Source organism: Triturus cristatus, chromosome 12, assembly GCF_964204655.1.
Source record: "Triturus cristatus chromosome 12, aTriCri1.1, whole genome shotgun sequence".
NCBI classification, from domain to species: domain Eukaryota; kingdom Metazoa; phylum Chordata; class Amphibia; order Caudata; family Salamandridae; genus Triturus; species Triturus cristatus.
In genome coordinates, this window is record NC_140595.1 from 538001530 (window position 1) to 538016420 (window position 14891).

The following is a 14891-nucleotide window of genomic DNA, read 5'->3' on the forward strand; positions in this document are numbered from 1 at the left end:
AGGTCGAGTCGGCGCCGGTGAGGAAGGAAGCGGCGTGGATGTCCTCGGCGACGGTAGATGCCAAGACGGCGTCACCGGAAAAAATGGCATGAAGGGAGCCTGAGGATAAGCTTGGGGAATTCCCAAACTGAAGGCCATAGGACCCATAGGATCCGAAGGTGCGCCAGAGGGGTACAAGGCTCTGGAGAAGACCACATACATAGCATTAAGATAATGCGTCGGATCTTGACCTGGGCCTGGAAACGATGGATATGGCTCAGGCTGAGGCATCACCGGACTCGGGCCGACCGGTGCCAACGGTGGAAGCTGCGGAGTCGAAGGCTCACCCGGAGCTGGAAGCTCCTCAATCGGAACAGGAGACTAAGCCGGAGATGGAGCCGGCGTCGGAGATGGTGCCGGTGCCGGAGAATGCTCTGGTGAAGCCACAGGAGACGACAGGCCAGCAGGAGAATCAGGAACAGGCGAAGGAGATACAAAGTTCTTATGGAGTCGGGAGTGCGAGGTCGAGCTCGGGGCCGTATCCCTATCCGAGCGATGTCGAGATCATTGCCTCTTCTTTTTCTTGTGTTTCTTGGACTTAGAACCATGTCCCGAAGTCGACTTCGACGCCGACCTCGACCTTCTCCGGCCTCTTTTCTCCTTTTTCATCCTGGCGATGAATACTTTGGCTTCCCTCTCCTTCAGAACCTTTGAGCTCATCTTGCGACAGGAAGAACATCCATCTACATCGTGATCCGATGAAAGACACCATACGCTGTCTTCATGCGGATCCGTTATTGAAATGGCTTACCGCACTCTCGGCAAGGCTTAAAACCAGACTTCTTCGTCGTCATTTTCAGCTGAAGACAAGAAGAGAAAGAGAGATACCAGCAGAAAACAAAGTATCAAATACAGCTACAGAGAGAGTCCCGAAAACCGTTAGCGCGGAAAAAAGGGAACTGATGTCATCACGCCGACGAGGTCTTCTTATGGAGCCGGTGACGTCAGCAGAGTCGCGAGCAGAGCCGTGTCTCTGTGACGTTGTCTTCGACCTCATCGGCGTGGACTGCAACAAAAGTTTCCAAATGTTGCTGGTGCAGGGGATATTCACAAGGTGAGGAATCCACTGGCAGATGTATCCATCAGAAAATAAATGTATTGCTGTCTCAAGCCTTACAAATAAACATCAAAATGGAAGATCTTGAATCATTGTAAAAACCTCATGTGGAAGAGGTAGGCTAGAATTTCTATTCTGCAAACTACACAGCACTCTAGAAGAAGGGATCTGTGACTGCATGACATGACTAGGCAACTCAACGTAGAAGCTTGTTTCAATGGGTTGGGAAATAAGAAGGAAAAAGGTGGTGCCTTGTTGACCACTCTCTCATGGATAACCATTAAGGAGAAGTACCACGGCTAACAAAAAACTTTAGGCAGGCAAAACAATATATAGCTCCGTCAAGACCTGGGTTAATCTGCACAAATGAGACAAAATAGGGAATAGATTAGGGATTGTAGCTTCAGTGCATCTTCATGCTGCTTTGTGGGCAAACCAAATTTAAAACAGGTTTGTCCAAAGAAGAATTGAGGGTTCACAAAGAAGGAGTTGTACTAAAACATGTGATCAACATGTACTTGGAAAGATCATGTTATTTTATGCAGAATCTGATTTTGAAATGCCAGAAGCTCAACAATTCTGCTATTACTATACTGATTTGGTCTTCGAATCCGAAAAAGTTCTCTGTCATTGCCAGCCTGGCGCATTCCATGATGAATGGAACTGGTGTACTCAAAACACTCGATCTGCAGTCCAAAAGTGCTCTGATAGCCTCAAGTGTCTCTCCCTGGGGGATGCAGGTATAAAGGGATTTCACATCAAAACTAACTAGGAAATCCAACTCAATGTTAAAATTGATCCCAGGGAGAAGTTGTAAGACATCCTTAGTGTCTTGAAGGTAAGTGGGCATTGCTTTAACTAGCAGTCTGAGGAAATGGTCCACAAACGTGGAGAGAGGTTTGAGAAGGGTTTGGTGTCAACGGTTGATTGACTAAATGCTCGTGGACACACCATGACAGTCATGTGTGGCCTATGAGCGGATCTGTTTTATGGTTATCTCGTATGACCTAGTCATTTTTATAGGAGTGGGAGCTTGCACCATTTGCTCGATTATGGTGCCATGATACATTAATGATATTGTCACGTGCTTCTTATACTTATCGCAGGTGCATGATTGCAATTCTCACATCTCTACATAGTTGGGTAGTATTGAGTATGTTAATTGAGATGCTTGCACCCATATGCATGATGTATGCGAGTGCGGGACTACAATTCCTATATCCCTTTTACTTCTATGTAGCTCTTAATACGTGGAATGAGCACGCCTGTTGACGGCGCACACCATAGACGCTCTCATCCACACGCATCAATTTCATGCTGCTCGTGGTTGCAGGTAGGACTACAATTCCCAAATTTCCACACTCCTGAGTAGTCCTGTACATGTAGAATGAGTGTGCCACTTGACGATCTGACACGCTGGCTGACGTAGAGAGACACATGGCCCTCCCCAGGTGAGGCTGATTAACAACCATATTTAATGCCGCACACCCGCCCGTCTGCTACCGCTCGTGACAGCCAGGATCGAGCCCGGGGTAGCGACGGACAGGTGAGTGCAGCGGGATATATGGGGGTTGTATTGTGAGCCTAGACTCCCTCCCCTTGTTTTAGTCTTCTTTGACTACCAGCTGGAGTATTCTAGATCGCGGTACCATTGGATAACTTTTACCCAGCACAAACCATTTAAGCATATCCGGTTGGCGGCTTGAGCGTGTTTGACCGCTCTGTTGATCAATCTTGCTTGTTGTCAATGAGCAATCTGTTTATGCCTCCGGGCACATCTCATGTTTTTTGCCATTGTTGTTTTGAGTGTAGATAGTTATTACACACTCCTGAATTTCTGATACTTACTAAGGTTAGTGGAAGGGTGGGTGGTGGTACTGACAACGCTTCCAGCCTCTACTAACAATTGATATTCCACATACATGCCTACATGTGAGGAGTAAGTGGACTCTGCCTTCTTGTACATGAGGGTACATCATAGTGACCTCGACAAAACCCTTTTTAGTTTATAAGCATTAGTGGTGGTGCCATCTTGGGCCGCCATCTCTTAAGAGCTAACTGGTTGTGTGGTACTAGTTCTTTCTTTCTTTTCAGAGCGTTGCCTCACGCCCAGAGTTGTTACCAGGAGCGGTGGTAGTCCTCCTGACTTCTTACGGGTAAGAAGGCTGACAAAATACTTCCTTCAAGCATTTTTATTGATTAGAAATGCCTCGCTATAAACAGACAAGTTTGATAATTGTACATTCTGAGCACATTTTTCTCTTTTTCAACAGGTGTTCACCACGTATCCCTATAGTTTCCACTACAAATAACACACCGGTATACTGTTGATTGTATCGTTCCTAATAATTTTGTTTTTGATTTGTGACAACTTTCACTCACTAAATCTTGCAGTAGTAACAACTAGGTCCTGAAGAAAGCCATGATCAATTCTTGATCAATATTGGCTGAAGCATGTAGACCTTTCATATATTCTTCACCTGCGCGTTTGCACATTTTTTCAGACTGTGCCCTGACGGCTTTTAACTTTTGACACCACAGGATACTTAATAAATTCATTTCTCTCCTGGTAGTCAATTTTAATACACCTTCCCTTTTTACACTGCACCACGTACTTTCACCACACTGTGTTTTGCTTCATTGATCTTAGGAGATCTAGCCCCCGGATTACACTAAAACATCTGTGAGCTCCTCCTTTACACTTGCAAGGAGTTGTAGCTCCTTGGCTGCACTAGGTTGCAGCCAAGAGGAGATCCCAAATGATGAAGCATGCCACCTCGGTGGGTGATGGGATTCCGTCCTCTTAAAGAGGACTTCCTCCAAGGTTCCTTTTTAAACAGTGCCAACATAGTATTTGAATGAACTGAAGATGAGAAAACCACTATTGGTCAAAGGTTAAAAAAGACAAACCCGACCTCCAAGAAGTATCTGAATTGAACAAGAGACAAAAATACTTCAAGTAAAGCAAGAATGTGTTTTCACAAACCAAACTTTAAAAAAAGGGCCTTATGTCCAGGGTACAGTGATCATTGAATCATACAGCAGAACAATGAACACAGGGTTTGTCAGTATGCTGGAACTCGGAGGAAGGCTACTGTCATACAGTAGTAAAGATAATTCTGATCTTAATTGTAAATTGGAAAATGGAAAGGTTGGTCCACATATGTAGAACAGGTTTTAGGGAAAATATATTTATCATTATGGCACATATTCAGGATCCCGCATAAAGGTGAAGGCAATTCAGTATCTATGAATGCTGATGAAGATCCCATGCTTGGGAATTCTGATAACAGTGTGTTCAGTAGGTTGCCTGTTCAACATTAGGGAACCTTTTTGATAGTGAAACCTGCACTCAAATGAACCTATCAACATTTATGATTTAACACATATAAACAAAGTTAAAAAACCCTATGCCGCAATGCAAATGGAAACAGAAAGGGGAGGCTACCAGGGGAGTGAAAACAGGACAAGACACGTCAAGAGTTGAGGCATGTTTAACAAAATCAGAGATCAAATAGAAAAGTACAATTCATTACGAAATGTGATGTTAAAGCAATCTCAAAAGAAGAGAGGCATGTGAAAGAGCTATTGATCAAGAGGACTATCACCTGACAACCAAGACTAACCTCTTCAAATCCTTTTCAAGAGTAGTAGGAACTATAAAAATAGAATTACAATGTAATACAAATCAAAACTTAGCAAGGTTTCATATGTATGATGCCACTAAGTTAATTATTTTTTCTTAAAGTAGTGCTGTCAAGAGCTTGGCATTAACAGGAATCTTTAGGCAGATGTTTAAACAAACTATGTTATGTTATGTTATGTTAATCGGAATTTGTAAAGCGCATGGTCACCATAAGGTTTCATGGCGCTGATTGTATGAGAGTTACGGTGGGGTGAGCTAGACGTAGCTTTGCAAGTACAACCAGGTCTTGAGAGCCTTTATGAAACCCATCAAGGTACCCTGCATCCTGATGCTCAATGGGAAGGAGTTCCAGAGGTTAGGAGCAAGGTAAGAGAACCTGCAACCGCCTTGGCGTTTAAGTTTAAAAACTGGAATGGTGAGGAGATTAAGGTGAGCAGATCGGAGGTTGCGGCGTGGGACATGTTTGACGATCAAATGATTAATAAATTTGGGACTCCTGCTGTACAAGGCCTTGAAGATCAGACATCCGGTCTTGAAAACAGCACGTTTGCCGATGGGAAGCCAATGCAGTTTGGCTAACAGGGGACTGGTCGGCATCCATTTAGGGTGATTGAATATCAGTCTCGCTGCCTGATTTTGAACTATTTGTAGTCGCTTGAGTAGGTACGCCGGCAGACCGAGGTAGATGGAATTTGAGAAATCGAGGCGCGAGAGTACCAAGGAGATCACTACCTGAGTGAGTGCCGATTGGGTTAATAAGTGGCTTATTTTCCTGATTTTCCTCAGTTGGAAAACACAGGAAGAGACCATTGACCCCACCTGGCCTCTAAGAGAAAGGTCTGAGTTAAGGGTGACGCCGAGGCTCTTCACTGAGGTAGAGGGGGCTAGGGGTGGTCCAAGGTCCGTAGGCCAGAAGTGGGGGCCCCAATTGATCTCACTCCTCCCCGGCAATACAAGTTCTGTCTTACCGGGATTGAGTTTAAGATGATTGAGGTTCATCCAATGTTGAATATGGAGCATGGTGGCTTGCAATTCGAGGGCAGAATCCGGGGAGTCCAATGTAAAAATGAGTTGCAGATCATCCGCATAGTTGAAGGTAGTTACCTTCCTATTTTTTAAAGAGTTTACCAGAGGTTTAAGATAAAGGTTAAATAAATGGGGTGAAAGACAGGACCCCTGAGGCACCCACAAGAGGTAGCGGATCTGGGTGCAGTGAAAGGTCCAAGATGGACTGCTTGGGTTCGGTCATCGAGAAAGGATTTGATCCAGCTATATGCCGCACCCTGGAGGCCAGCCTGCTCGACACGAGTCAACAAGATGTCATGGTCGACCGTGTCGAACGCGGCCGAGAGGTCGAGGAGGACCAAGGCTTGTGGGGTTCCCCTGTCTGCGTTTGCTCTCATAGTGTCCAGGACTGCAAGGATAACTGACTCGGTGGAGTGAGCGGGTCGGAAACCTGCTTGGTTGGGTTCCAAATATTCGGACTGTTCTAGAAAGTTGGAGAGAGATTTAGCAACATGAGCCTCGAGAATTTTTGCTAAGTAGGGGAGAAGAGAGATAGGGCGATAATTTGAGGTATTTGTTGGATCAGCCCCTGGTTTTTTCAAAAGAGGGTGCACTATTGCGTTCTTAAATGTGCTGGGAACCTTGCCCTGCCGTAGTGAATCGTTAAGGAAGGGGAGCACACTATGAGGGAGGGTGGGCAAAACGTCCTGGAGGATGTGAGGGGGACAGCAGTTGTTTGGGGAGCCGGAGTTGCCCCGGACCAGAAGGTCTAAGAAAGTCTGAGGGGAGATGGCGGGGAAATGATCCATAGTGATAGGATTGATAGGTGTAATGGTCGAGTCGGCCCTGTCTGGGGAAGTAGAGATGCTGGCTTTAATAGTTGCAATTTTATCCAGAAAATAGGTGTTGAGGGAGTTACATACAGCCTGAGTGGGTATTTGTTTGGGGTGGGTTCTTTCAGTGTTACAGAGATCGTTAACTATGGAAAAGATTTCTTTGGAAGTATTATGTGCATTTAGAATTCTAGCCGAGAAATAAGCCGCTTTGGCTTCTCGGATCGCTCTTTTATAGTCCTTACAGGCTAGCGAAAATTGTGCTTTGTCCCCCATGGAGTAATTGAGCCTCCATTTCCTTTCTTTCCGGCGCAGCTCGAGCTTTTGCTTTTTCAGCTCGACAGAGAACCATTTATGAGCCTCTGTGTGTCGCGTGCGTGAGAATTTAGTCAGAGGGGCATGGACATTACACGCCTTTGTAAGCCATTTTGAGATATTTTCGTCCGAGGTATTGACATCTTGGTCAAGAGTAGGTATAGAGCTGGCTAGGGTGTCTATAAATGCAAGTTTGTCGATGGCGCGCCATTTCTTGCTTGTGCCTCCGCTTGTTAGAGGTATCTTGATCCTAGCGTTGATGGTGATGGTAAAATCGATAGAGTGATGATCGGACCAAATGCAGAAAAAAAGTGATTAGTTAATTCTGTGAAAAAATTCCCCCGGAGGAAAGAGTCACACCATGGAATATTGTCTCTTGCTGACTACTCTGCATCCGTTCACATGATTCTGTGCGCCTGCATAAAGAATTCTGGACATAATACTAGTTATGAACATCTTATGGAATGAAAACCCAAGAACTCTAAGCACAATGCAGACACTTTCTTCAAGAGAGCAGTATTCTGAGATGTCTCTACAGAACATTTCATGTGCCTTTCAGCTTAAATTAATAGATGCCTTCAGCAACCTGGCACTAAGACTTTGCTGAAAATAAATGATCCATCCTCAGACAGAAAAGAAAATGGAAGAAAAACAGAACTCCTAATCACTTGGAACTGAAGTCCCTCTTCGCAGCAGCCAGGCATCTCCTCGCATCAGCGAAAGCAATGTACTATAACAACACCACCAACAAAAAGCAGAACACTGTTCAACATAATCAAGCACTGCATCAACCCTCGGGCAGACCTATCTATTTCTCCCTTCACAGGAAAGTGCAATGCAATCAATCCCCTCTTCAATGAAAGCATAGAACATCAATGAAATCAAGCTTGCTTCAATTCTTGCACCCATCTTTTCCCATAAAATATCACAATGATCTGTCTTTAACCCCTTCTGTGCCCATGACGAGATAGTCTCGTCATGGAGCGCGGTTGCGCTGTGCCCATGACGAGACTATCTCGTCATGGACCCCGCCCGCTAATGAAAGGGCCGGCACAGGAGGGGGAAAGGGCGGGGCACTCAAGGGGTTAAAGAACAATCCCTCCCAGATCTCACTGACATACTCAACTCCTCAAAGCCATTTCTTAACTTCTCAAGAAGATGATGTCTTACCATCGTCCCTAATCAAAGCTCTCTCTGGTGATGCTCTCTTACACACACTTATCATTGTTATTGCCTCCCTGACACAAGGCATTTTAACAGATGCACTCAAAACAGGCCAGATCCTCCCACAAACATAGACTAGACTCTTACGACCTCACCAGGTACAGCCAATCATTCACCTACCATTCATTGGCAAGATTACTGAAAAACCAGGCTATGTTCAACACTTATATACAATCAAACCTAATCATCTCCTGCATGACTACAAATCTGGCTTCAGAGCACACTGCATCATAGACCTCTACCTCACACATTGAAGACAATATTCTCTTTACCACAGACAAAGATGACTTCTGTCTCCTGATATTGCTGGACATTTCTCAGTTGCCTTCGACACAGTTGACCATCCCACCCCCATAAGCATCCTGGAGCCTCAAATGGGATTCACTGGTAATGGCCTTCACTGGCTCTCCTCTTACCTTTAAAACTGACACCAGGTTGTTTACATGGGCACCGCCTGATGCCTGTTACCTGTTACCTCTGGTGTTCCCCAGAGCTTTATACTGTCTCTTATCATCCACCTTTACATGGAGATGTTTGGTGTTCTACTCATATATAACAGCACGAAGACTCACTAAAATGCAAATGATACACAAATCTACTTGAAAGGTTCCTCTAATTCACACATCCAGCACCTGAAAGAACGCTTGCAAATCATCCAGACGTAGATGTTCAGGGCCTACCTGAAGGTCAACCAAAAATAGAATTTCTTTTATTTGTCAAGTACAACAAACAAGATATAGTACAAACCTGGCTAGACAGCATGAACCTTGATAGCTTTGAAACCCAACTTTCACCTGGATGCCAAGTCACTTTGATCCACCCTGGACATCAACCTCAACCTAAGGTGATGGATTGCCCACAACAAAAACAAGACATCCTGATACCAGCTCTCTCTTCTAAGGAAAGTCCACCCATTTCTTCCACATTAGTTTAGAACTGCTTTTCAAGTCCTCATACTCTTGCACCTGAATGGTGGTAATGTCCTAATTAATTGCCATCCAGAGTCTATACGGGCCCCCTTTAAGGGCATCCTACATGCCGCAGACCACCTCATCCATGGCCTGAACAAATATGATCAAATCACCCCATCCTGATGGAATTCCATTGGCTTCCCTTGCTGGCCCACACTATCTTCAAAACCATCTGTATCATTTAAAAAGCTACCACAGCCAGCCTCCCCCTTATCTTGCAGACAAACTCTCCATCACTGGTGGTTCTTGGCACACCCGCAGCAAGGGCAGCATCGGACTGCAGACCAAGAAGTGCAAAAAAGAAAAAACAAGACACCCAGTTTTTGACATCTATGCCCCCTAGGATCTGGAACAAAATCCCTTTAGCCATGAAGACCACCCCAATGCTGCTCTAATTTAGGAAAGAGTTGAAGACTCACTTCTTTAAAAACACTTCTTTAAAACATTTCTTTAAAAAACAGTACATCACAATGCATTAACCGACCACAAAGTAGCTTCTGCTCCTATTACTTGTTGACTTTGAACGTGTACAGCACTCCGCTGCCTTTTGGCTAGGTTTGCGCAGTGAAAATAGCATACACATATATTGCTACAATACATTCTGAAGATTTTTAAGTAAATTCACTAGATTATCAAAGCTCCATATAGAAGAAGGTTACACACAATATGCCAATATGCTAAAAAAAATCTTCACAGGTTTTTGGGTTATTTTCAACAATTATCTGACTGTCGTTATGAGCTGGGTAGCACAGGTTACAGAAGCCGATACCTACGCATTGGGGTCATACACGATCATTCAACAAGCTCACCGCAGGAAAACGGACTTACCTTTATAGTGAAGGTAAAGTGTGTCATTCAAGTATGGCGTGCAATAGAGTTTGTGCTGTTTGCAGTGGTCACGCAGAAATTTTTTTGTCATCCTGAAATATGAACGATCTATTTTGAGTCTTATTAAATTTAAATATGCATAACAATACCATAAAAACTTACTGAATAAGGAAACAAGATTTCAAAAATCTGTACTATTTACAAAGCAGACAACTGAGAAAGCAAACATAAGTTACTTAAAACCTGGCAGCTACCAGTTGGGGCTTTGAGCAGAGGTTACTGTCCTTATATCTTTGAAAAACACATTAGTCAAAATCATAAAATGTATAGATAAGAATGCAAACTATGCAAACTGTACAAGGGGTTTTATTATTATCCCAAGGAAGTAAGGCTACGGCAGAACCAGAGTTTAGTTTTTATGAAACACTTTTGATAGTAAGACCTTTCTTGCACAAACCTTTCACATTTAAAATTTTTCAAAAGAAAAGGGGATACAATACGAACATTTCTAAAGCTGATAAACATGAAGGTTTTAACGGCTGCAATATGAGTCTCTTTATTTCAGTCATGATTAAGAATTGCATAAAAAAGGATAAGTTAAAGATTACAGGAGAAAAATATGGAAATTCCTACCAATGTTTTTTTGGACATACAATCCCAAGATGCATTGTACCAACTGAATGAATTGTACCAACTGAGAGTGATTAGAGGATAAATTGGACAATGCCGCTCTTTCACACATGCTGTCTTTGAGAAAGGACGTAATGCCTGAAAAGCATTAAGCATTGTGTGATGCCTTTGAGTGTTACATACCGGAGCTGTTTTCTGCCAATAAATTTAACTTGTTTGAGAGTGCAGTTCGCCGTGAATCAATATTTTATTTTCAATATTTTTTACTTACCATTATAGAGACACAATATTTTGGTAAACAATATTTTTTACAAGATATTTGTGTCAAATGATATCGTTTACCTCAATATTGTGTCAATGATCCCAAACTCTTCCCACCACTAAACATCTGGCCAGATGATCTTGCAAGTCCTTCCACTACTGCCCAAAATGCTGGGAACCTGAACTTTTGTTCAACGCAGTTATCAATAGGATCAATCAACAGTTCTCCCTACTTCAGAAAGCACTTCCATTGTTTCAGAAAACCTTTCCATTCCTCCAAAAGAAGGGATTCATTAAGATGGCGGACAAGTCCATCCACCATTGTATTGGGGACTGGGACCGCCCGCCTACAAGGTGGCAGTCCCACAGGGCCAATTACAATGCGACCGCCACCACTTTACATTGCGGCAGGTGATGTTGGCTGCAGCACCCACCGCAATGTGAAAAAGGGACATTTTACATATCCCTGCACTAGGTGGCAGGCACATGGTGCATGGATATGTGGGAGGGCACCATAAGTGCCCCGCAACACCCAAAACAATGTGCCATGGGGTGAAGGGGGGCCCGCTACGGGCCCCCAGTGTCCATCTCCACCAGCCTTTTCGTGGCGGGTGAAACGCCATGGAAAGGCTGGCGGGGAGGGACATCCAAAACCCTGGTAGGCACCACCACCAATGCAGGGATTGGGAGGCCCTCCGCCACACCGGCGGGCTCAAGGAGCCGTCCGATGCGTGGAGGTCAGAGTTTCCGACCGCCAACCACCGTAATGTGGTGGGTGGGGAAAGACCATCAGATGGCGGTGAGACAACTACGGACAGCCTGTCGATGGCAGTCTCACCGTCATCGTAATGAACCCCTAAGTATTGGAGAGAGTTATGAAAAACCTGGCCCTGGCACATCTGAGGTTCTTCAACATCATCTCTACAGTTCATCCAAGGAAACTCATTGCCAGACTTCAAAGATTACAGAAGCAAATGACCAGAAAGTGCATAAACCAACAAAAAATGTGACCACATTAATTCTTCCCTGATAGTGCACCAATGGCTTACTGTAGAAGCCAAGATTACATTTCATGGTTCTCTGCATAGTCCACAAAATGTACTGGAACAAAGGTCCAGATGACCTGCAAAACCTGGTTTCAGATTATACTCATACCAGAAATCTCTGGTTTGTTTTTAAATGTGTTTTTTTTTAAATATTTTATTTGGCAATTTATTTAATGTTTTGTAATTGAATTGCAAATATTTTTTGTGTTTCATTTGAATATATATTTAGATATATACCAACCAAAACGATCTAACAATGCTCTTTTAAGGGGATAAAACACAATGGTAGATGACCAGGGTACACAGCCTCAAGACTGCAGAATGTCATTCGCCGTACAGCGATATCTAAAGGAAGCCAACGTCAATTCACAAAACTCTGCAAAATTAGTTTTTTAATTGATTCACTTACAGCTAAGGGTTACAATAGGCGCACTGCCCATGCCTCTTCACCTGGAGTTCATACTAACTGGTCTAGCAGTCTCAAGTAATCGTACGCGTAGTGCGATACAAAACCCTTACATAAATATCATACTTCTTGACTAATATCACCACTTATGAGGCAACATCTTGAATTTTAAATGTTACAGTAGTTAATCTGACACAGCATAGTCCAATCTGGGTGCGATCAGGACATTAAGAGCAAAAAAATGCACATTCCTTTGTCAGGGATGAGACACCACCTGTATCTAAGATGCAAAGTGCAGTGAGGCCTCAAACCTCAAGGTTCCTTGCACCTTTTATGGGTAAGGAACAAAGACTTACATTTTCTGCTGCAAACAGAGATATCCGTGTAATTTCAGTGCATCCTGCAATTATTGTCTATGTCTTATCAGAGTTTAATTTAAACAAGTGTCTCCTAATTAATTAGCTTAGTGTGAGCATGTTGACATAAATTCTGTAGCAACTGCACCCAAGCAAAGGAGTACCTATTCGCCATCTCTCTATAGGACTAAAACGAAAGCTGTGATTGTAAATAAGAGAAACCAAGGGCTCCAGGTAAATGTTAAAGAAACTCCCTGGAGGATACCACATTGAATAGGACGTGGTGCAGATGAGCATGATGAAGGTCTAACTGTCCGAGTGCCCTTCTGTCAGTCCTAGTCATTATTTAGATAGACATTACTAACATCAAGTTATGGAGACTTCTGCACCAATAAATCAATTTTAACCTAAAAGTGGGATCTTTACCAAGAATTGAGGGATTAATTGCCAGTGCGATGCAGACTTTGATTCAGGTGGCTATTGGCAGCAAAGCAGCTCCATATAGTTGTAAACGCCATTTGGATTTTTAGCTTTTTTAAATTTTCATATTTAATATTTTCTTAATAGATAAAAAAGATAAAGAACAAGAAAACTTGGCATCATGGTAGGCATTGTATGGCTATAATTTAATTCTCTATGACGATGCATTCTGGAAGTCGACATAGGAATGAACATTTTCAAATGTTTATAACTATAATGTATAACGTTATGATGGAGATTGGCTTGCTCTGCCCTCTAAATCAGGCAGCAGAACACAAAGATGGGAAGATATGGCAAGCACTTGTGTTGTGCCAGATGTCTCATTGCAGCCCTCTAAATCATGAAGTTAGTGTCAAGCTGAAGACGGGGCACAAGAAACATCTTAGAAAACAAGCATTGGCATAGCCAATATGTCTCGCCTTTGGGACTTTATAAGTGTTTAGCCATGCAGCACATTCAGCATTTTATCATTTGTGCTACAACATCAACTGTTACTTCACGTGCCACCGGTGACATAACGAGGCTATGTGCAACAAAGCTGCACACATACTGCATGATAGGTGCTCCGAATGAAGGAAAAACTCAACAACAATCGTCTTATATAAAAAAGCTGACCAGAATGTTAAATTCTATTATCAACTACCACAAAAAGGTTGTGGCACTCTTTCCAGCTTCTGAGAAACATTTGAACACCATAAGCCAGCCATGCCCTTCACTCACCATGGCTAAGATCTTACAGTCCCACAACTTAGACAACATTAGTCAGAGTCATCTATGCAACTTTCAGGAAAAACAAAAAACTTGGGTGCTTAGCAAGCAGAAATATTTGTGATGTAGGAGAAGAGTTGACAATATGCCCAGAGGAAAGGACTGGAACTCAGTAATCTATTGTGAGGAGAAATAGCATGACATTGTTCCGCACTCAGGATCCCAGGGCTTTTACTCATGGTGCTGGGGTAGGTGCACATTACTTTGAAGCCTTGGGTTCGTTATTTTGCAGGCACAGTGCTAAGCTTTTTAAACCTTCTCCACATTGCCTCTGTTGCTTGGGTTATAGATATATGCTCCAGTAGCAAACTACAGATTTCAGGGATGTTGTGAGTTTAGGCCCTAGAGCAGCTATTCAGGTTATAGTGTCTGTAGGGACTAGGATTTATGACAGATTACAAATGTTACGTATTAGATCTATCTAACAGAGTCAGTTTCAGACAGCCAAGACATCAATTAGATTACATATAGTTTACAGTCTTATGCATTGGACACAGATTGCAGATGACACAGATCTCACATCATCAAGGCTGTAACCTGCAGAGCAGTTCTTCATGCTTGCGCGTCTCACATGAAAGCACTCGTATCTTTCACAAATATTACATACCTATAGGACTGAACAGTTATCATCCAGTTTATTTAAATCTTACAGGAACGTGGCTCTGACTGCAGAAACATCCTTCATGGCTCAGCATCACACAACAGCACGCTCTTTTGTGTTATACACAAATTGCTAGTGCTGCAAACATGGAATCAATCACCTTTGGACGAAGTGTCAATGGCAAGTGGGCAGAATGTGTTTCTGACTTTCACAATACTGATAGCAACACCACAGTGTTGTTACTTATGTTTACTTTGCCCCCTGAGACTAGTCACTGCATGTAGCAATTTACAAAATGAAACTTAGCTAACCTTTTGTAAAGCAAATATAAGTACCTTTCTGAAGTTGAGTGTTCATATTTGCATAGGACTATCGCTATTTGTAGCTTGACTACACTAAGGGGCCTATTCTCAAGGACCTATCGG

The 14891-nt window shown here is 43.1% G+C and overlaps 1 protein-coding gene across 4 annotated transcripts in view; it reads right to left on the reverse strand.

Moving 5' to 3' along the window:
- LOC146776237 (dynein axonemal assembly factor 1-like) overlaps positions 1-14891 on the reverse strand; it is a 668903-nt gene that overhangs the window by 417200 nt on the left and 236812 nt on the right. For all 4 annotated transcript variants that reach the window (XM_085638027.1, XM_085638025.1, XM_085638028.1 and 1 more), the window contains one exon: positions 9919-10010. In XM_085638027.1, coding sequence (XP_085494153.1) covers positions 9919-10010 — 92 coding nt within the window. The remainder of the gene's footprint in view (positions 1-9918; positions 10011-14891) is intronic.